This window comes from Adiantum capillus-veneris, chromosome 13, assembly GCF_014529385.1.
Source record: "Adiantum capillus-veneris isolate H3 chromosome 13, ASM1452938v2, whole genome shotgun sequence".
NCBI classification, from domain to species: Eukaryota; Viridiplantae; Streptophyta; class Polypodiopsida; order Polypodiales; family Pteridaceae; genus Adiantum; species Adiantum capillus-veneris.
In genome coordinates this window covers 13,470,064-13,491,044 of record NC_140943.1, presented here as the reverse complement: position 1 = coordinate 13,491,044, position 20,981 = coordinate 13,470,064, and the positions used below count along the sequence as shown (strand labels likewise).

General features: G+C 41.8%; 1 protein-coding gene across 1 annotated transcript; it reads left to right on the top strand.

Annotated features, from left to right (window-relative positions):
• Positions 1–9,940: 9,940 nt before the first annotated feature.
• LOC147443620 (dirigent protein 20-like) lies at positions 9,941–10,519 on the top strand. The gene has a single exon (XM_086527698.1). The coding sequence runs from the start codon at positions 9,941–9,943 to the stop codon at positions 10,517–10,519; it is 579 nt and encodes a 192-aa protein (XP_086383824.1).
• Positions 10,520–20,981: the final 10,462 nt, after the last annotated feature.

Sequence of the window (20,981 nt, the reverse complement as noted above, 5' to 3'; positions counted from 1 at the left end):
CCAAATAAAACCATATATGGCTCCACAAAGGCGTACCATGGCAGTTTCCACAAGTAACGTACAATCCAACAGACAATACGCTCAAACAGGTGCCAAGTAATGCATACCCACAACAACTGCAAGTGACACCAATGCTAGTATATCACTGTACTCCAGCTACCTGTACCTGTGTGAATCACCTGTACTTGTACCTATCCCTGTAACCTGTAGCCTATAACCTGTAACCTGTAATCTGCAACCTGCAACCTGCAACCTGTAATCCCGAATCTCGAAGCTTGAAGCTCGAAGCAGAAGTTACTCGAAAAAAATCCTCCGTGGGGGTGCCAAAAGAATGTGAGCGGGATGGAAACACACACAACGCGTTTATAATGACCCGAAACACACTCTTGGGATGATACACACACACACACATTATGGGGCACCACTCGGCTTACATGACCAGCCTGGCCGAGAGAGGAAACACACAGACGGAGTTAGAAGAGAGAGATTTCCCACTTGGCCACTCAACACTCACACACACACTCTCAAATCAGCTCAAAGGGGGGAAATTTATGTTGTTTAGACTCAATGAAGCTCAGCCCAACACCAATGGGGCAAATAGTTTACACAGTATTGAGGAAATACACCAGACACAACCACAAAGTTAAGCAGAGTCTTCACTCACCGGAGAAGATTACACAGAAAAACAGCAAAAAATCTATGAGAATTTTGGCAAAATGGACAGTGCCATTGCGTCCGGAATGCACAAAAACCCCACCCTACAATGGCACAGTGCTCAAATCCGACCTCGGATGAGCAGTTTAGGGCCAAAAAATGCTCCAAAAATAGCAAAAACACACTTGCGGCTGTTCCTCCTCTCTTCTCCACATTTTTTTTTTGTCTTCTCTCTGTTTTTTCAGTTCCCACACTTAGATTTTTTAGTTGGGCACCCGTGGCCTTTTAGCTGACCTCAAATGGACCCCGATCAGGCCAAAAATTGATCTCGCAGTGTATAGTTGTCACCTTTTTGCATCATCCGCACACCTGGCACTCAGGTTTTCCAAATAATGCATCCCGCAACCACGTGAAGTGGCCCCAAAAGGTGGTCCTCATGATTACCTTTCTGCATAAGTATCACAACAAAACACCCACGTCGTGTCCATACTTCTCCGCGTGCAAGTATTGACCCCGTTCGACCTCCTAACGCCACTCGATGCCATCTAGCGCACCTACTTACCTCATGTCGTCGGCCCGCGGATAGCTTCCTCAAGAAGTTTTATGCGCTACCAACTCCTCCTTATTGTAGAAAAACACAGTGGTCCTGGTAATAGTGAAAATCGATGCACTATGTACACCCTGTCCTCCCTGTACACATGTGGGCCCGACGTAACCACCTGGCTCTGAAAAATGGGCAATTCTTTATTTGATTCACCATGCATGTATATGTACATATGCGCAATCCCTTGCTCCAAAAAACTCCTTACAACGTTAGATTTAGATTTACGTTATATTAGATTAGATTTAGGTTTATTTACGTTATTTACATGTTATTGAAGAGGGAAATGGCATAACCAATCTACCACACTTGGGTGATAGAAAGGTTATACCATTTTCCTATTTTTATCGTTTAAGATAAGGTTGGATTAAAATTTACGTTAGATTAGATTTAGGTTTATTTTGAGTACACCGAAGGATTATACTGCCTACGTGTTTGAGAGTGGCCGGTGTCTCGGTCACAGTGTCGGAGATGCTTAGTGACTCGAACACTGCGTCGGGGTCACCTAGAGGCCTGGATCATGAGCATTCATCAGATAGGGTTGCTATTGTTCACGAGAGGGACATGCCAAAGTGATAAGCCTACGTCATCAATCGTATGTCCGATGAGACCATTATGACCCTTGAGGGGAAGCAAGTGATGGGCCGCATACAACAATTGTGTAGATGTGAATGGGCCTCACATACACAAATACTTCAATGCAAGAGTTTAATACTCTCACCTCTCCACCCCGTCAATCCATGACGGAGGTGATGGGACAAAATCCTTCTCGAAGATGGCCCAGCTTCCACTCCCCAGGGAGGAGAGGACGACCAATCTAGACACGCGGTGGCAGCAAAGTGACGGAGAAAGATTTTGCATCAAGACAGGGAGTGGCGGCTGGACCAGCTTCGAGGAGGATTTTGTCCCATCAAAGCTAGTATTAAACTCTTGCATTGAAGTATTTGTATATGTGAGGCCGATTCACATCTACAAAGATAGTAGCCCCATTGGTATGTCTTTTACCCTTCAATGGAGCGAATCATCACATGTTCAATTAGGTTAGATTTAAGATAAGATTTTGGATTGAGTTTTTATATTAGAATATAACTTTGAGATTACGGTAAAAAAAATTAGAGTTATACGAACAGTGAAAAGATCTACTCTGAAAAGATATTAAGATGCTATGAAATGCTACAGCTAGAGAAGAGGCAAAGGGGTTTTCTCCACTACATGCACTATCAAGTAGACGTGGGTGTGTAGATTTCTTGTACCCAAAAAATATAGGCATTGAACAATAAAGACGAGATTATAACCCGGTGGTTCTGATCTCCGTCCACCTCTAGATCGAGGTGTGCGGAGATTGGACATGACTAGAGAATGTGAGGTAGTTTACAGTGTGAACAAAGAGAGAGAGAGAGAGAGAGAGAGAGAGAGAGAGAGAGAGAGAGAGAGAGAGAGAGAGAGAGAACATTTGATGGACTATTAACTTGTGTGTAGCAGAAAATAGGATGAACATAGTGAGCATTTCATTAGAATAGATTCCTAATGAGATTAACAAGAGTGCTTGGGTGGAGATGGCAACAAAAAGCATAACACCTAGTTAGAAAGCATGAAAAATACTTCAAAAGAGATATAAATTAATCAATTGACAACAATTGAGGACCGGATTTGCATGGAGACGGTCCCCCCTCCAAAAGGCTTTGTATTATGGCTCCTCCCATCAAGAGAGACATTTCACAATACAATTTCTTGTGTCCCTTCAATACTAGCTAGTGCAATGAAGATGGAAAATTTATGCACTACGCAAAACACTTATCAAACACAACATCGATTCCCTCATGGTCTCAGACCCAAGACCTCACACACCTTCGAAGATGGTGAGAGCTAGCGCAGTATGAGAGTAGATTGAGAGGAAGAAGGAGTATTCTTACGAGAAAGATGTACATCTCCTCACATAATCATTCATATTAGCATAGCTTAGCTTAGTAATTAGCATGGTAGAGGAGATGAGCATGCATTGAAGCTTGGATCTTGGTTGGATTTGCATCACACAACTAAGAGTTGTCGATGTAGGCCTTCCTTCTCACAAGCTGGGAGTAGGTAATAAGCTTTTCATTAAATCTCGAGAAGGAGAGAGAGTCTTCTTTACTTCACACATGAGATTGTGTGAGTGTGTGAGTGATAATGCCTTGAAAAAATCAGCCCCCTTTCTCGCTTGGTCGACCCCTCTTGCTATTTGCTCTTGCTAGCATCCTATTGGACCTCCCCAGGCTTAGCCAATGGTAATTATGCAGCATAAGTGATAGCCTTCTGACATGTGTCCCCCTCCCCCTTTTGTGAGAGATTTAGGTAATTATTTAATTCAGCTAAACTCTCATTGGACCCCTTTGCCTCCTGGCCAATAGGAATCAGGCAAGCCATTGGGCTGCTAAATGCTCATTGGTCCCCTTGGGAGACTGTCCAATAGTCTTCTAGAGAGCTTAATCCTGATTGGTTCTTTTATCAAGTGTTTCTAAATTAATTAAGCTAGATTTACTCTAGCCTAATTGTCATTGGTCCACCTCCAAGGCCATCCAATAGGAATTGGTGGGTACACCTTGTGGGCATCTGGGCTAGGGAGCTGATATGTGGCCCTCATTCCCTTTGTGTAAAGGGAGCTTGTGTGTGTGTGTGTGTGTGAGTTTCTCTCTCATCCCCTACTTGCAAGGATCGCCCCCTCCTATGTAGGGATTGACAAAGAATTTTTGTGACACACACTAAGCATCCATTTTCCCTAGTGTTTGGCCTTTGGACACAACCTTTGAATTTTGGAACCTTAGCATTTTGGAAGTCTTAATGGGATGAACCTTAGGGTCTTTTAAGCCCATTGTTGCACATTGCTCTTTTGCAGATGGCCGTCCCTTTGGATTTCTATTTTTCCTCCTTTGGATCCCTACTGTGGCCCGGTCTGTTAGCTTAACCAATATTCTAGATTTTTCTCCCCTGGCACTTCCCCATATTAAATGATCAGTTTAACATGCAAAAATCATTTAGGAGAACTAGATATTGATTATTATTGTTGGAGCTATATATGGCTCACTCTACTGAACTTGGTCTCACCTATATATTTGTATCTTGTCCTCAATATGAATCAGTCTTTGGGAGCGTATATGGTGTGTCTCTTGTCTCGTCTCTCTCTCTTTCTCTCTACATCTCAACATGGTATCAGAGCGGTAACGATCACGCGCCGATTCAATTCATGGTGACAACAGTATGTGTATGCGATTCGCATGTAAGATTCAAAATTGTTACAAATTTTATTTTTGAGCGTTGATTCTTGTTAACTGTGGTTGTTTTGTGTTAAGAAGAATATGATTAGTGTTTTATGTGGAGTTTATTTATAATCAATCTAAATTGCTGTTCTGCTCAAAATTTGGAGAAACGGGAAAAGCGCAATGGCACTTTTCATCCAAAACTTGTTCGTCTCCTCGAGCTCTTCGATTTGAGTTCTAGGTTTGCGTCAATCGGAGTTCGCAGCAGAAAGTTATGCTGTTTCTACTGCAATAGAGCTTGACGCAGCTTTCTTCGTCCTACTTCTTCGTGAAGTGTCCGCGATCATTTTTCTTATTTTGGCATTAACTTTTTCGAGAAGATTTAGCTTTTTGCTATTCGTATTGTGGCCGTCAATCTTGCGTCTCACGCCACTCTATTTTGAGGACTCGTTTATTATTAACGTCTCCTTAACCCTGTCTTTTTTGGGTGACGTCTCTCACATCTTTGGACGTTCCTTGAGAATCCTTCTTACGTTTATCGTTGACAGAACGCAGTACTCATATCTCTCTCATTCTCAATTGCAGCCTTCACCATATATGGTGTGTAGATTCTGCGATCTTATCTTATACGTCTTCTCGCAACAAGATATGGCTATGACTATTCTCGTGAACGGCTTTCCTTCTGGCCAACGTTCTGTTCCTCCTTTCCAAGGTCAAGGATTTCCAGGCTGGAAAGCAAAGATGTTGTTAATTCTTGAAGGCGATGAACTCTCCGATGTTGTTCTTGGAAATCGTGTTTGTCCGCCTCAGCCTGTTGATATGGATAATAATAACGTGCTTATCACTGAAGGACCTATTTTTGAAGATTGGAATGTTGCCTATACGGATTGGCAACGACGTGATAAAGCAGCTCGTCGGTATATTCTTTCTGCTCTTACTGATTCCCTTTTGCTTGATATGTATGAACTGCCTACTTCCCATGACGTATGGAAGTACCTTATTGCAAACTTTTAGAAGAAATCTGTTACAGAAATACTTTATTTGAGAGGGTTGCTTAACAAGTTACAATATGAAGTTGGTACTTCCATGACGGGACATATTGAGCCTTTCAAATCTATTATTAATCAACTTGCTGCTGCCGGTGATCCTGTTCCACAAAAGCAATTGATTACACTTCTCCTTGATACGGTGAAGGACTCTTCTTATGATAACATTGTTACTATTCTCTCTAATAAAGATGGTCTTGATTTCGACCAAGCTTGCATGTCTTTAATTGAATACTCTCAACGTCAAGAACGTCGGAATGCTGGTCACAATACAGCTATGATTTCACAAGAGGAGACTGAGTCACAACAAATGGAACGTGCTTTTTATGCTCGAAGGCGTCCATTTCAACGAGGAAACCGCAGAGGTGGCCGTCGCGGTAATATTTTCTCTTGTCTCAAATTTCCTAATAAGCAATGTTCTTACTGCAACAGAAATGGCCATACTGAAGATGATTGTTGGGCACGTCAATATGATGAAGAACACAATATTACCACAAAACAACCACGTTTATCTAGAGACTCTTCTTCTTCTTCTTGTGAATATTGCGGACGATCTGATCATCCCACTCATATGTGCTATAAGCGTCGATTCGACAAAGATCGGAATAGAGCATATGCTACTGAACATCGAAACAACATTGTACCAGAAACAAGTTGCGTCCTATGTTCAGTTGCTCCAGACAGAATACTTCATGTACGTGATGGATCACTTTTTATTGTCGATTCTGGTGCTACAGGAAATATGACATATCAGTCTAAGTGGCTCCATAACTATCATCCACTGCCAGTTCAACGTGTTGTTTATCTTGCTGATGATACTACTTGTCAAGTAAAGGGTATTGGAGACTTATATCTTGGTACCTTATCTTCTTCCACTCGAATTTTGCGAGGAGTATTACATGTACCAGATCTTCAACGTAATCTTCTTTCAGTTGCTAGACTTGTTGATCTTGGTCTGTTTGTTGGATTTGATTATACCAAATGCCGAATTGAGAAAGATGGACAGACTATAGCCACTGCTCCTCGAAACGGTAATTTATTTGAACTCTCTCTCAACGATGCTGTAGCAAATATTGTCACTGCTCCAGGTGATCATGATTGCAAAGTATGGCATCACCGTTTTGTTCATGCTGATTTCTCAAAACTCCTTGATCTTCAACGTCGTGATCTTGTTCATGGCATGGATTTTAAAGCCCATCCCCATATGGGAATTTGTGAATTTTGTGCTCTTGGGAAACACAATCGTAAACCCTTTCCTCTTTCAAATACAACTCATTCTCATGACATCTTGGATCTTGTTCATACTGATATATGTGGACCTCTACCTTCTTCGAGATCACAATATCGCTACTTCATTACTTTCATTGATGATTTCTCAAGGTATACAACTGTATTTCTCCTTAGACAAAAATCTGAAGCCTTATCTGTTTTCAAACAATTCCACAAGGCTGCGGAACTTCAAACTGGTCGTCGCCTTAAGAAGCTTCATAGTGACAATGGAGGCGAATATGTTTCTCGAGAGTTTGTGAGTTACTGTGCTGACACTCGAATTCATCATGAACACACTATTCCATATTCGCCTCAACAGAATGGTGTTGCTGAACGAAAGAATCGCACTATTCTCAATGCTGTAAGATGTATGCTGATTCATTCTGGCTTATCTCGTGTTTTCTGGGCTGAAGCTACTTTGACAGCAACATTTATTTAGAATCATCTTCCTACTACTGCACCCTCTGGTAAGATACCCATCACAGCATGGACAGGTGACATTCCTTCTGTATCTCATTTTCGAACCTTTGGATGTATTGCTTATATTCATGTTCCCAAAGAAACACGAACAAAGCTTGATGCTCCTGGTCTTAAAGTTATTTTTATTGGATATTCTGACACTTCCAAAGGCTACAAATTCTATGACCCTTCCTCCAAGAAAGTAACTGTGAATCGTGATGCTACTTTTAACGAACAGCTTATGGGAGGCTCATGGTCCATGGATGATTCTGATGATACTAAATCATTGCTTCAGGCTTTTCCATTTCTTTCAGAAGATGAAACACTTCCTATAGAGCAACTTTCCTCCTCACAACCATCCATTCCAAATGTTGCCAATGATGATATTGATATTTTTGTTGATCTGCCTATTGATTTTGAACATGGCTCATGTCATGTTTATGATGACGATATTGCTGATAATGCTTTTTCTACTTCTGAAGATCCCATTACTTATGATGAAGCTATCTCTTCACCACAAAAGGATCAATGGCAAGAGGCTATGGAAGCAGAGTACGATTCTCTTATCTCTAAAGGTACATGGATACTAACTGAATTACCTCCTGGTCGTACAGCTATTAAATGTAAGTGGGTGTATAAAACAAAAGTAAAAGTAGATGGATCTTTTGACAAGTTCAAGGCGCGTTTAGTTGCAGAAGGTTACTCCCAAGTAGCTGGTGTTGATTATCAAGAGACTTTTTCACCAGTTGTTCGCATTACAAGTGTTCGAGTTTTATTGGCATTTGCTGTTCAATTTGATTTAGAAGCTCGTCAAATGGATGTGCGAACTGCTTTTCTTAATGGTGACTTGGAAGAGGAAATTTATATGGAACAACCAGAAGGGTTTGTTATTCCAGGTAAAGAAGACCTTGTTGCTCAACTCCATAAGGCACTATATGGTCTCAAACAAGCTTCGCGAGCCTGGTATACAAAATTTGATCTTTTTCTCACCTCTAAAGGATTCATCTCTTGCTCGTCAGACCCCAACTTATACATAAAACGCCAAGGTAGCAGTTTTGTGATTCTTGCTCTTTATGTGGATGATACCATCCTTGTTTCCAATGATTTGGGATTTCTTCAGCAAGTGAAAAATTTATTGTCTTCTGCATTCGATATGGTGGATCTTGGAGAGATTCACTCTTGTCTTGGCATTCAAATCCAATGGAACCGTACAAAAGGTATTTTATTCCTTCGACAGTCAAAGTTTATTGCAGATACTATTCAAAAATTTGGTATGGAATCTGCACATTCAGCCAACACACCTTGTCTTGAGAGCTCTACGAAGAATACTTCTGACAATGGCGGTCAACTTGTCACAAATCAACCTTATGCTAACTTGATCGGATGTCTTCAGTTTGTTGGCATGAACACTCGTCCTGATATTCTGTTCGCTGCTAACTATCTTGGACAACATCTTGCATGTCCTTCTCTTAAGCATTGGTCTGTTGCAAAGCGTGTATTGAAATAATTGAAAGGCACTACAGATTTTGGTTTAGTCTATCGACGACAACTCACATCGGATTCTATGCAATCTCTTTCTCTTTTGGGTTACACAGATGTAGACTGGGCAAGCTCACATTTATCTATGCGATCAACTAGTGGAAATTGCTTCTTTATAAATGGTTGTCTTGTTTCTTGGACCAGCAAGAAACAACATTGTGTTGCAGTTTCTACGACTGAGTCAGAATATGTTGCGGCATCACTTGCAGCTCGTGAGTTGATTTGGATTCGACAAATGCTGGTTGATATTGGTCACTCTCCTCTTTCTAGCACACCCTTGCGGTGTGACAACCAAAGTGCTATTAGTCTTGCAAAAGACTATGTTCAACATAATAAGTCAAAGCACATTGCTGTCCATTATCATTATGTCAGGTATGAAGTACGCAAGGGAACCATTATGGTTGAACACTGTCCAAGTGACCAGATGATTGCAGACATTTTGACCAAAGGCCTCAATGAGTCACATTTCATCCTCTTGCGCTCGGAGCTTGGAGTTGCTTCGGCCTCGCTCTTTCTAGATTAGCTTCTTTTCTATTGTAATAGCTTTGTACATATGACATTGTAATCTTTTAGGTACCATGCACTATGCACACTCCACATTTGCACCTTGTGATATCTAAGTCACTTGAATATTTGTACATAGATGCACAATTCACTTTCACATCATCACCACTGGTTCATATTTCACATTGTATAGGGGCTTGGGTTTTTCCCTTGAACTCCCCAAGGGTTTTTTCATCCAAAGCTAGAGACCTTTGTTTGAGTGGGGGTGTTGGAGCTATATATGGCTCACTCTACTGAACTTGGTCTCACCTATATATTTGTATCTTGTCCTCAATATGAATCAGTCTTTGGGAGCGTATATGGTGTGTCTCTTGTCTCGTCTCTCTCTCTTTCTCTCTACATCTCAACAATTAGCTGAAGCAACTTGCAGCTTCGACTTTTTCTAATCACGCATCACGCACGCGTAAACTATTATAGCTTCTCCTTTGTCTTTAATATAAAGGACATTAACCCCTCACACAGCTTATCCCCATTTCTACTTCCATTCTTCTTCAGCTTGCAACCTGCTGCCTGTTTTCTGTTTCATTTTGTAATCCTCATACTTTTCTTGTAATTTTTGGGGTCTTTAATCCAAAATGGCTACACAAACCAGCAGAGATAATCTGACGCCCCTGCTCATCGTGGCACTGGGTTTGCTACTTGTGGTGTCTATGGGCAGCACCATTGCAGAGGCCAAGAAGAAGCCCAAGAAGCTGTCATTCTTCATGTTCATTGCGGTGCAAAACAATAGCTTCCTTGACAACCCCAAGGGGCAGTTCACGTACGTGTTGTCGAGCGAGGCCCCTGTGACTCCGCAGCCCTTCGCCTTCGCGAATCTACATACCTTCGACAATCCGCTGTCCAAGGTCATGTCCCTGGCTGACCAGGCGGACAGAGTTGGCCGCGTGCAGGGGTGGTACGGCAACTGCGGTCAGTCGACGCTGACGCTGTGCCTGGCGCAGACATTCGCATACAATGACAGCGTCTACGCTGGCACCTTGTCGCTCTTGGGCAGTGGCGTGGCGTCAGATCCGGTGAAATACGCGCCCATTGTCGGCGGCACAGGTGATTTCGCCTTCTGCCGCGGCGTGACAGAGCAGAGCCGCGTCTTCAACGCCATCGTCAACTCCGAGGAGAATTCCTGGTTCCATTACAACATCACCCTCAAGTACTAGGCGCTGCAGCCGCCTACATGCAGCTTCTACTCGTGCCCCTCTCCACCTCCAAACCATTAGTTACCTAGATATAGAAGTACGCACCCCACACAATTTCAATAATCTTCCTGAATTCGTGTATTGTTATTTCTGCCCTATATTTCTTCTGCCCCTGAATATCAACAATAGTGGCATATGTGGAGGCATAAAACCATACATGCCTTAGGAATTAGGATGGAAGTTATTAGAATATATTTGATCTTGAAACGATTAATTAGAATGGGAGAGGACACTTATTCGATCCACCTCCTTGGGCAAAACACACAAAAAACTACCATCTTTTTTTTTTTTTTTGGGCTTAGAGACACATGTGGTCTTACATATGAGGCCTCATCAATGGGCCAATCATTCAAGTATTTGGTTGCCAAGTTTGTTGCAACCTCCTTACGTACATTGGAGGCTTGCATTACATGAGAAGCTTATCTTTGTACCAGTCTCTAAAGATGTAAAAGTTAATCCTGCATCACCGAGTTACTTGAGAAGGTAGATGCAATGGGATTCCATTCAAGCTACTTGAGAAGGTGGATACAACAGGATTCCATTCAAATATTGGATCTAAAAAGTAGTTGAATTTAAAGGCATGCAAGAATCTATATAAATAGCTTGAGTCCACCAAAACAACTAAAAACGCCTTGATCCTTAATTGCAATTCCACATAATCAAGCTTCACAAAATTTTGGAGACTCGTGCTATATGTTTATTTGAAAATTGTGTGGTGCTAGATCAATTTGTTGAGTGTTTTCTAGCTCTCGCAACATTGATATGTTTCACAATGTCATTGCACTTGTTGACATAGACCACATATGTACATCATCATCATCATCATCTCTCTCTCTCTCTCTCTCTCTCTCTCTCTCTCTCTCTCTCTCTCTCTCTCTCTCTCTCTCTCTCTCTCTCTCTGAGCGTCTGCATCTCGAGATCCTACCTTCTTGCACATTCTGCGACATGGAATTTACATACATGATCTCTCGTGTGCCTTTGGTCCATATACATGCTCTCTGGTGTCCCTTTTGGTATCTTACATTTTACTCACATAGCTTGGGATCTTTGCCCTACCTAACCAACAACATAGTATATCATATAAAAACCAGTAGTCTAGTCGTAGAGAAAAGAGACTCAGAGAATAAGAAGAAGGATAAGTGTCATAATAATCAATATCTAATTCTCCTAAATGATTTTCTCATGTTAAATAGATCATTTAATATGGGGAAGTGCCAGGGGAGAAAAAGCTAGAATATTGGTTAAGCTAGCAGACTGGCCCACTGTAGGGATCCAATGGAGGAAAAATAGGGATCCAAACGGGGGAGCATCTGCAAAAGAGCCATGTGCAACAATGGGCAAAAAAGACCCTAAGGTTCAGCCCATTAAGACTTTCAAAATGCTAAGGTACGTTCCAAAATTCAAAGGTTGTGTCCAAAGGTCAACCATGGGGGGGCATTGGATGCTTTGTGTGTGACCCAAAAGTCTTTACAAATCCCTACATAGGAGGGGGAGAGCCTTGGGAGTAGGGGATGAGAGATAAAGTCACACACACACACAAGCTCCCTTTACACAAAGGGAATAAGGGACACATGTCAGCTCCCTAGCCCAGATGCCCACAAGGTGTATGCAATTCCTATTGGATGGCCTTGGAGGTGGACCAATGAGAATTAGGCTAGAGTAAATCTAGTTTAATTAATTTATAAGCACTTTATAAAAAGAACCAATCAAAATTAAGTCTTCTGGATGACTATTGGACAGTCTCCCAAGGGGTCCAATGAGCATTCAGCAGCCCAATGGCTTGCTTGATTCCTATTGGCGAGGAGGCAAAGGGGTCCAATGAGAGTTTAATTGAATTATTAAATTACCTAAAGCTCTCACAAAAGGGAAAAGGGGGACACATGTCAGAAGGCTATCACTTATGCTTCTTAATAGTCATTGGCTAGCCCTGGGGAGGTCCAATGGAGAGATAGCAAGAGCAAATAGCAAGAGGGCTCGCCCAAGAGAGAGAGGGGGCTGATTTTTGCAAGGCATTATCACACACACACACACACACTCTCACACAGTCTATGGAGAAGAAAACAAGACTATCTCTTCCCAAGCTTTAATGGAGAGCTCATCACCTACTCCAAGCTTTTGAGATAGAAGCCTACATCGACATACTCTTGGCATGTGGATGCAAATCCAACCAAGAGCCAAGCTTCAATGCATGCTCATCTCCTCTACCAAGCTAATTACTAATCTAAGCTCTGATAATATGAGTGATTAAGTGAGGAGATGTACATCTTTCTCGTAAGATACTCTTTCTTCCTCTCACTCTACTATCATACCCTGCTAGCTCTCACCATCTTCGAAGGTGTGTGAGGTCTTGGGTCTGAGAACGGTGATAACTAATGTTGTGTTTGCTAAGTGTTTTGCTTAGTTCATGAAGCTTTCATCTTCATCGCACTAACTAGTCTTGAAGGAACACAAAGAACTGTATTGTACAATGTCTCTCTTGATGGGAGAAACCATAATACAAAGCCTTTTGGAGGGGGGACCGGCTCCATGCAAATCCGGTCCTCAACTGTTGTCAATTGCTTAATTTCTCTCTTTTGAAAGTATTTTTCATGCTATCTAACTAGGTGTTATGCTTTTTGTTGCTCTCTCCACCCAAGCACTCTTGTAATTCTCATTAGGAATCTATTCTAATGAAATGCCCAATATGTTCATGCTAATTTCCGCTACACACAAGCTTTTAGGCCAATAAATGTTACATTGGTACATAGATGCACAATTCACTTTCACATCATCACCACTGGTTCATATTTCACATTGTATAGGGGCTTGGGTTTTTCCCTTGAACTCCCCAAGGGTTTTTTCATCCAAAGCTAGAGACCTTTGTTTGAGTGGGGGTGTTGGAGCTATATATGGCTCACTCTACTGAACTTGGTCTCACCTATATATTTGTATCTTGTCCTCAATATGAATCAGTCTTTGGGAGCATATATGGTGTGTCTCTTGTCTCGTCTCTCTCTCTTTCTCTCTACATCTCAACAATTATGACATGGGGACTCTGTTCCCCCGCCACTACCAACATATGGAAAACCACAAGATCCGTCGCCACTTCGTCTCTCACGGCGCTCGCTGCCCTAAGACGAGCAATGATGCACACTGCTAGAGGAAGTCCGTCAAGGATGTTCTAGCAAAGCAGGAGTGGAATGGAGTGGCGTAGGACCCTGTGATTCCATGGGAGTGGGACCCTGCGATGCAAGGGGAGTAGGATCGTGCGATGGAATGGGAGTAGGACGATAGGAAGGGAGAGTATAGGGAGGTGCTGTTGGAGAGGGGGAACGGGGGAACACACCCGGCACAAACAAAAGGGCCTCTCTATAGCTCAGGGTATTCATAGCACCCCTATCCTCTCAGAAAACACCGTCAAAGAAACTCTTTACACTAGAAGACCATCGTCTGCCCAATTTCTACTGCTCACACACTCCACAAACCACCACACAAGGCACACCTACTACCACTTCCTGTCTCCACCCTTACACACGCACACAAACACTCAATCAAACACTCTCTCACACAAAACACCATCGGTCCGGGGGGGCACACACATCCACACAGTCGGCACCGAGGAGAATCATGAAAGAAGAAGAAAGAGAAGGGGGGAAGGGGAAACAACAACAAGGGATGCAGCAACTGTGGCTTGATTGCACTTCAAAAAATGTATACAACGGCTTGCATTGCCATCACCATGGCCATTTTCAAGAAAAAGTTACAAAGGGGCTAGCTTGCTAGAGAACTCCACTTTGCAGGCTTCAAAACGGCACTCAAAAGGCTAGGAAAAAAGCCCTTAATTTGATTCGATTTTGAATTTTATAGGGGGCCTTTTTATTTTCTAATTTACAATTTAATTGGTCCACTTGGCACCTTGAATTGGCATTTTTGGAAAAGGGGGCACCGCCTAGCTCTATCTCGCTCTTCATTTTTTATTGTTTATCTTTCATCTTTTACCCTCTTTAAGCTTAACCTTATACTGCTCAATTAGCTTGACTTTGACTCTCTCTCTCTCTCTCTCTATCTGAATCCTTCTGCCACCTCTCTCCTTTTCTCTCCCCGAATTTGGTCCAACCTCCACTTTGCCTTTGATTTGGTTTATCCTTTGCTCTTAGCTTGGTTTTGTCCAGCCTCTACTGTCCCTTTCACTCCTTGCTTTTCCCGGACATGCTTTGGCATGGTCCATTTGCTTCTTACTTGGCTTTGCCTTCACCTTATGCTCCCATTTGGCCGCCATTGTGGGATCTTCCTCTTACACGAGGGGGGGAGGCAATAGCGATGTCGCTATTGCCCCTCCTCTCTCCTTCAAAATTTTGGGGCCCCAAGGACCGCGGGACCATTCCCTTAAGCGAGCCATGTCATCTGTCGCCCACGCTCCCTCTCACATGCGGGCGTGCGCCACCTCGCCGACCCGCCCGGCCAAAGCCGTCGTGCTACGCCCCACTCGGCCGCGTGCCACCTACAACGCCAGCTCACATCGCCCATGAGGGGCGCAACCGCCTACTCCATAACCACCAAGGAGGGAGCTCCCCTCTCTCCTTCTCATGCTCCTTGTGAGTCTCAAGACCCACTATATATATTGCGCTCTCTAAGCACGCCGTTCCGCATATGGGGCAATCCCTTGACACGTGGCAGCATAAGACGTGTCTTCTTTGAAAATGGCCTCCAAGGTCATGTAAAAAGTTCCCACTTTCAATTTTTTTTTGGCCCACTTCATAAGCCTGCCATATTTTACTGAGAATCCCACTTCTTGGAGTAAAGACTCCACCCGATCGCCTAGGTTTTTGGCTTCAATTCCCTCCGTGCTCATTGAGTTTCAACTTCCCTGGGTCTGCTATCCAAGGCCACAAAAAATGGAAAAAATCATCTGCAAACTTTCACTACCCACGGCTCCGAACTCCATCTTTCTGTATCCTGCTGACCAAGCATCCGATTGACGCGTAGTCAATTCGTGCTAGCTCCATACGATGCACACTTCCACCGAGAACCTTGATGAGATCAAAAAGATACCAGATGGTGCATTCTCCAATGCGAGAAAATGAGCTCAGACCCGGCCCCCGAAAAATCTTCTAACGGCCATAACCTGCTATCCAGAGCTCCGATTCGCAATCCGAGAAGACAGGCATGCTCCACAACTTGAGCACTACACATGTATATACTGACATAAGCCCGGGACACCTGTCCCCAGATGCCCTATCCGTCGCGGATCTGCTACACACTCTTCCTTTAAATTGCAATATCTTGAGCATCAGGGCTCCATTTGACAAGCCATTTGGACCCATTTGTAGAGCACGCTAAACACTACATTCTAGGACACTGATTTGGAATTTTGGACACCTTGACCTGCCATCCCATGTGGACCATGCCTGAGCCTCCTTGGCCTAAAAAATTGTTTTAAGCATACATTCCCACTATCCTTTGGCTGCTTAGGGCCTTGGCACCTTCCCTAGCCTTCTGCACTGCACTCGACTGCACCCTTTGCCTGGCATAGACCACTTGCTAGCTTCGACCAAGGTTGGTTGCACCACCGTCGGTGCGAGGCTCTCTAGGTAAGGAGTGCCTCTCTGACTCCCCATGGTGTAGTCTGTAGAGAAATGTCGTAGGTCACAAGCTGTTACGGAGTGTAGCAGCCAAACAAATCCTCCATCAAACGGAGGTACTGCTCTCGTAAAGAGATAGCCCGCTGTAAGTCAGGATCTACGACCGATGGAGGAACCTGAGAAGGGTAGGTGTAGGATGGCCATGCCTGCAAATAAAAACAATAAACCTATGATACTCATGGTTTAGGGTTAACTACGTAGAAACTGTTGAGACTATATGTGAAGCTACTCAATATATGGCTTCTCTATATATGGCACCCAGGTCCCCTCTATATATACATCATCTCATGTGTGTATTCTACACACTTTGGGGTTCTATTTATGTGCTCTCTCTTTCTCTCTCAACATGGTATCAGAGCAGTACGTTTTTGTTTTCAATTTTTCTCCTCATCAAAACCGATTTTGCGGAAACTACCCGTGTTAAGACACTGGAGTTGATGTGGTTTACAACTTTGTAGAAGGAAGTTCTGCACCAATTTTGAGTTATCGTTTGCGGACTCCGTACATACCTGAAAAGCAACTTCCGCTTTCTGTTTTTTATTTTTCTGCTAATTGAAAATATTTTTGCAGAAGAAACTTGTCTAAGGGACCGGAATCGATGTGGTCTACAAATTTACAGAAGGAAGTTTTTTCAAATTCCGCACCGATTTTGAGTTATCGTTCGCGGACTGCGTACATACCTGAAAAGAAACTTCCGCTTTCTGTTTTTGATTTTTTTGTTATTTAAAAACGAATTTGCAGAAACTACTTGTGGGAAGGATTGGAATCGATGTGGTCTACAACTTTGCAGAAGAAAAGTTTTTCAAATTCTGCACCGATTTTGAGTTATTGTTCGCGGACTGCGTACATGTCCGAAAAGCAAGTTTCGTTTTATGTTTTTGATTTTTCTACTAATTGAAAATGATTTTGCAAAAACTACCCGCTAGAGGGACGGGAATCCATGTGGTCAAATTTGCAGAAACTACCTGTGGGAAGGACTGGAATTGATGTGGTCTACAACTTTGCAGAAGAAATTTTTTTCAAATTCTGCACCGATTTTGAGTTATTGTTCGCGGACTGCATACATGTCCGAAAAGCAAGTTTCGTTTTATGTTTTTGATTTTTCTACTAATTGAAAATGATTTTGCAAAAACTACTCGCTAAAGGGACGGGAATCCATGTGGTCTACAACTTTGTAGAAGAAAGTTTTTTCAAATCCTGCACCGATTTTGAGTTATCGTTCGCGGACTGCATACATGTCCGAAAAGCAAGTTTCGTTTTATATTTTTAAATTTTTTCCTAATTGAAAACGATTTTGCAAAAACTACTCGCGAGAGGGACCGGAATTGATGTGGTCTACAAATTTGCAGAAGAACATTTTTTCAAATTCTGCACCGATTTTGAGTTATCGTTCGCAGACTGCGTACATGCCTAAAAAGCAACTTCGCTTTTTGTTTTTTATTTTTCTCCTGATTGAAAACGATTTTGCAGAAACTAGCCGCTGCAGGCATCGAAATCCACGAGACACTATTCGCTTGAGCCATTTGAATCGATATGGTCTATAACTTTGTAGAAGAAAGTTTCTTTAAATCCTGCACCGATTTTGGGTTATTGTCTCAGACTGCAAATATGTTTGAAAAGCAAAATTTTACTTTTTGCTTTTGATTTTTCTCATAACTGAAAACTTGTCAATTATATTTTTTCTTCATATATTTGTTACTAACGTAACTTTGCTGCAGAAGCCAGTTACATATCGTTCCGATTCAGTCAAGCCGTTCATGATCGTCCAAATTCTATCGAGCTACTGTTGGTAGATGATCTTTTGTTATATGATATACTCGGTCATTGATTTTCGTATAATTATTCTTTTAGAGATATAGTTTACGTCCTTTTATTGATAATTTCTCGTTGATACCATAGTGATTTTGATGGTACCATGATGATGTTTTGTAAGTACTTTGGTCATGGTGATTTTCGTTGATACCATGATGATATTTCATTAATACCATGGTTATTCTCGATGATGCCATGATGATATTTCGTTGATACCATGGTTATTCTCGGTGATTCCATGATGATATTTCGTTGATTCCATGGTGATTTTTGTTGATACTATGATGATGTTTCGTTGATACCATGGTTATTCTCGGTGATACCATGATGATGTTTCGTTGATACCATGGTTATTCTCGGTGATACCATGATGTTGTTTCGTTGATACCATGGTTATTCTCAGTGATGCCATGATGTTGTTTAATTGATACAATGATTATTATCGGTGATATCATGATGCTTTTCGTTAATACCATGATGATTTATTCATTTTTATTGATACAATGATGATGTTTTGTTAATACTTTGATGATATTCATTGATCACTACGTTGATAAATGTTGTTTTATGTAGTATATACCCATATCATTTTCATCATGTAATCACGCATCTTGTACTTTTACGTTCATACTTTATGTACCATATGTTTTCGTGCGTATATATTTCGTCAAAAGAGTGGCGTCGCGAACCATCTCTTATGGCATTGTGAATGTAATTATTTCACTAACGATGCTAATAATTTTCATGACTATGTTTTTTTGAGTCTAGGATCTATGTAGGATTGATCAAAGAATTGATTTTATGAAGACAAACTTGGTGACAATAAAAGATTTATGAAGATATGTTTGGTGATTCCATATTGATGACAACATGAAGACATGTTTGGTGATGCGATATTGATGACAAGCTACATAGAAGATTCACGGAAACACTTTTGATTACAAGCTAATCGATAGCCTTTACACCTCTTTATTGAACCTTTGTATTCATTATTGTATTTGATAGGATAGGAGTAATGTAACTCTTCATAAAACATTCATTGTAAAAGGAGTGATGTAGCTCCTCATAAAATATTCATTGTAAAAGGAGTGATGTAGCTCCTCGTGAACATTTGTATATTCAATAATTTTTATAATATAACGGTAGGTGTATATAGAGCTGTGGGTTTTTCCCTTGATTCCCCAAGGGTTTTTTCATCCATAGTTAGGGACCTTTATTTGAGCGCGGGTGTTGAGCTTATATGTAAAGCTACTCAATATATGGCTTCTCTATATATGGCACCTAGGTCCCCTCTATATATACATCATCTCATGTGTGTATTCTACACACTTTGGGGTTCTATTTCTGTGCTCTCTCTTTCTCTCTCAACAGAAACATTCTTTATTTCTTTGCTTATTCTCACCGACTCAAGACTCGGGTCCACTGGAGGCGATGTCCATCCCGGGTGGGAGACCACCTAGGATGTGAACCAACCAAAAGAAGAGCCAGCTCGCTGCTCCTCACCGATTGGTTTCTCGTCTGACATCTACATTACAAAGAGAAATATAGATTAAGCTTTTTACCCTACTCACTCATCTATAAATACGTACACAAGTATATTAGCACAAAAACACATAGATACATATACATACTAGTAGATCTTAGTAGATCGAGGCTAGTAGTGCCAAAGGTCAACTCCACCTCTTTAGATATAAATCGTAATCTTGACCGTGGTAAAACCAAAGGTACATTGCGGTAATCCATGCATGAGTGGATCAATGACCGCAACACCACGATTAGAAAAGGACTATATCCAAAAGGAAGCGTCTAACCTTCTGGTGCTATGCTCCCGTACTTAGTGCCTACATACATGCATAAACAAATATATATGTACACACATATATTTGTTATGGTTGTAAATGTAGCCATCGTTTTGTGTTGGATGCACCTAGATTAATGTCTAAGTGATGAATTGATCGTAACATTACAATTCTAATGTAATGCCATCAGGGATTTAATATTTACATAATTATGATAAATTTTGTGTGATCACAAGGTCTTATTGACACATTTACATGATTACACTAAGCATGATCACAAAGAACCTGGTTAAAGGCGACCTGCAAACCCACTGAATTTGCGCCGGGATTTTCCATTTTCCTTGCGGGCTCGCTAGGAATACTAAAAAGCCCGACGGGCTTGCAAAATTATATATATGCGGGCCCGATCAGGTCCGCTGGGTGTTATTGTTACAGTCAGAGGTGCGGAGTTCCCTGCAAAATACCCAAAATAAATACTACAGACGATGAGACACGCAAATCTGCATACCTTGCAACCCTCCTTGCACATAATCAAGCTACACATGAGCAGAGAGAGACAGAGAGGGAGATGGAGCGAGAGAACACGTGCAGGCGCACCTCCTAGAGTGGAGTGCTACGCCGGCACGGCGAGAGAGAAGAGGGAAGAGGAGACAAGAACAACGCAAGCACTAGGTGCAATCTCCCCCCGTGCAAGAGTGACCATTTCCCTCTTGCACGTATTTGTTTTATAGATTTCTTGAATGGTCATAATAGTTACAGACTCGCCGGCCGGTCATAAATGGCCAAAGCTCATAAAAGAGAGATTGAATAATAAAATGTACAATGTATATATTTTCATTCGCATAGGCCTAGATCGGTCCAGTATTTTCCACCTGTCAGCTACAATAAAATAGTAAAATATCAATTCCATAACATACCTCTCCGTTGGAAAGCAACTGTCCTCAGTTGCGAAGATAAAAATCTGCAAACAATACTTGTCAGAAACAATGATTAGAAATCTGGATCAAATAGTAAAAGAAAAATCCATAAAATTAGTCAACATTGCTTATGCCTGTCATCATCCACATACTACCTATTCTAGTGTCCTATACCACTAAAATAAGCAGTATATGTCATACCCTGATGAATCAGGATATCATTGGTCACATTCATCATCAATCTCATAATGTCAAGTCTCATCACATAAACGCT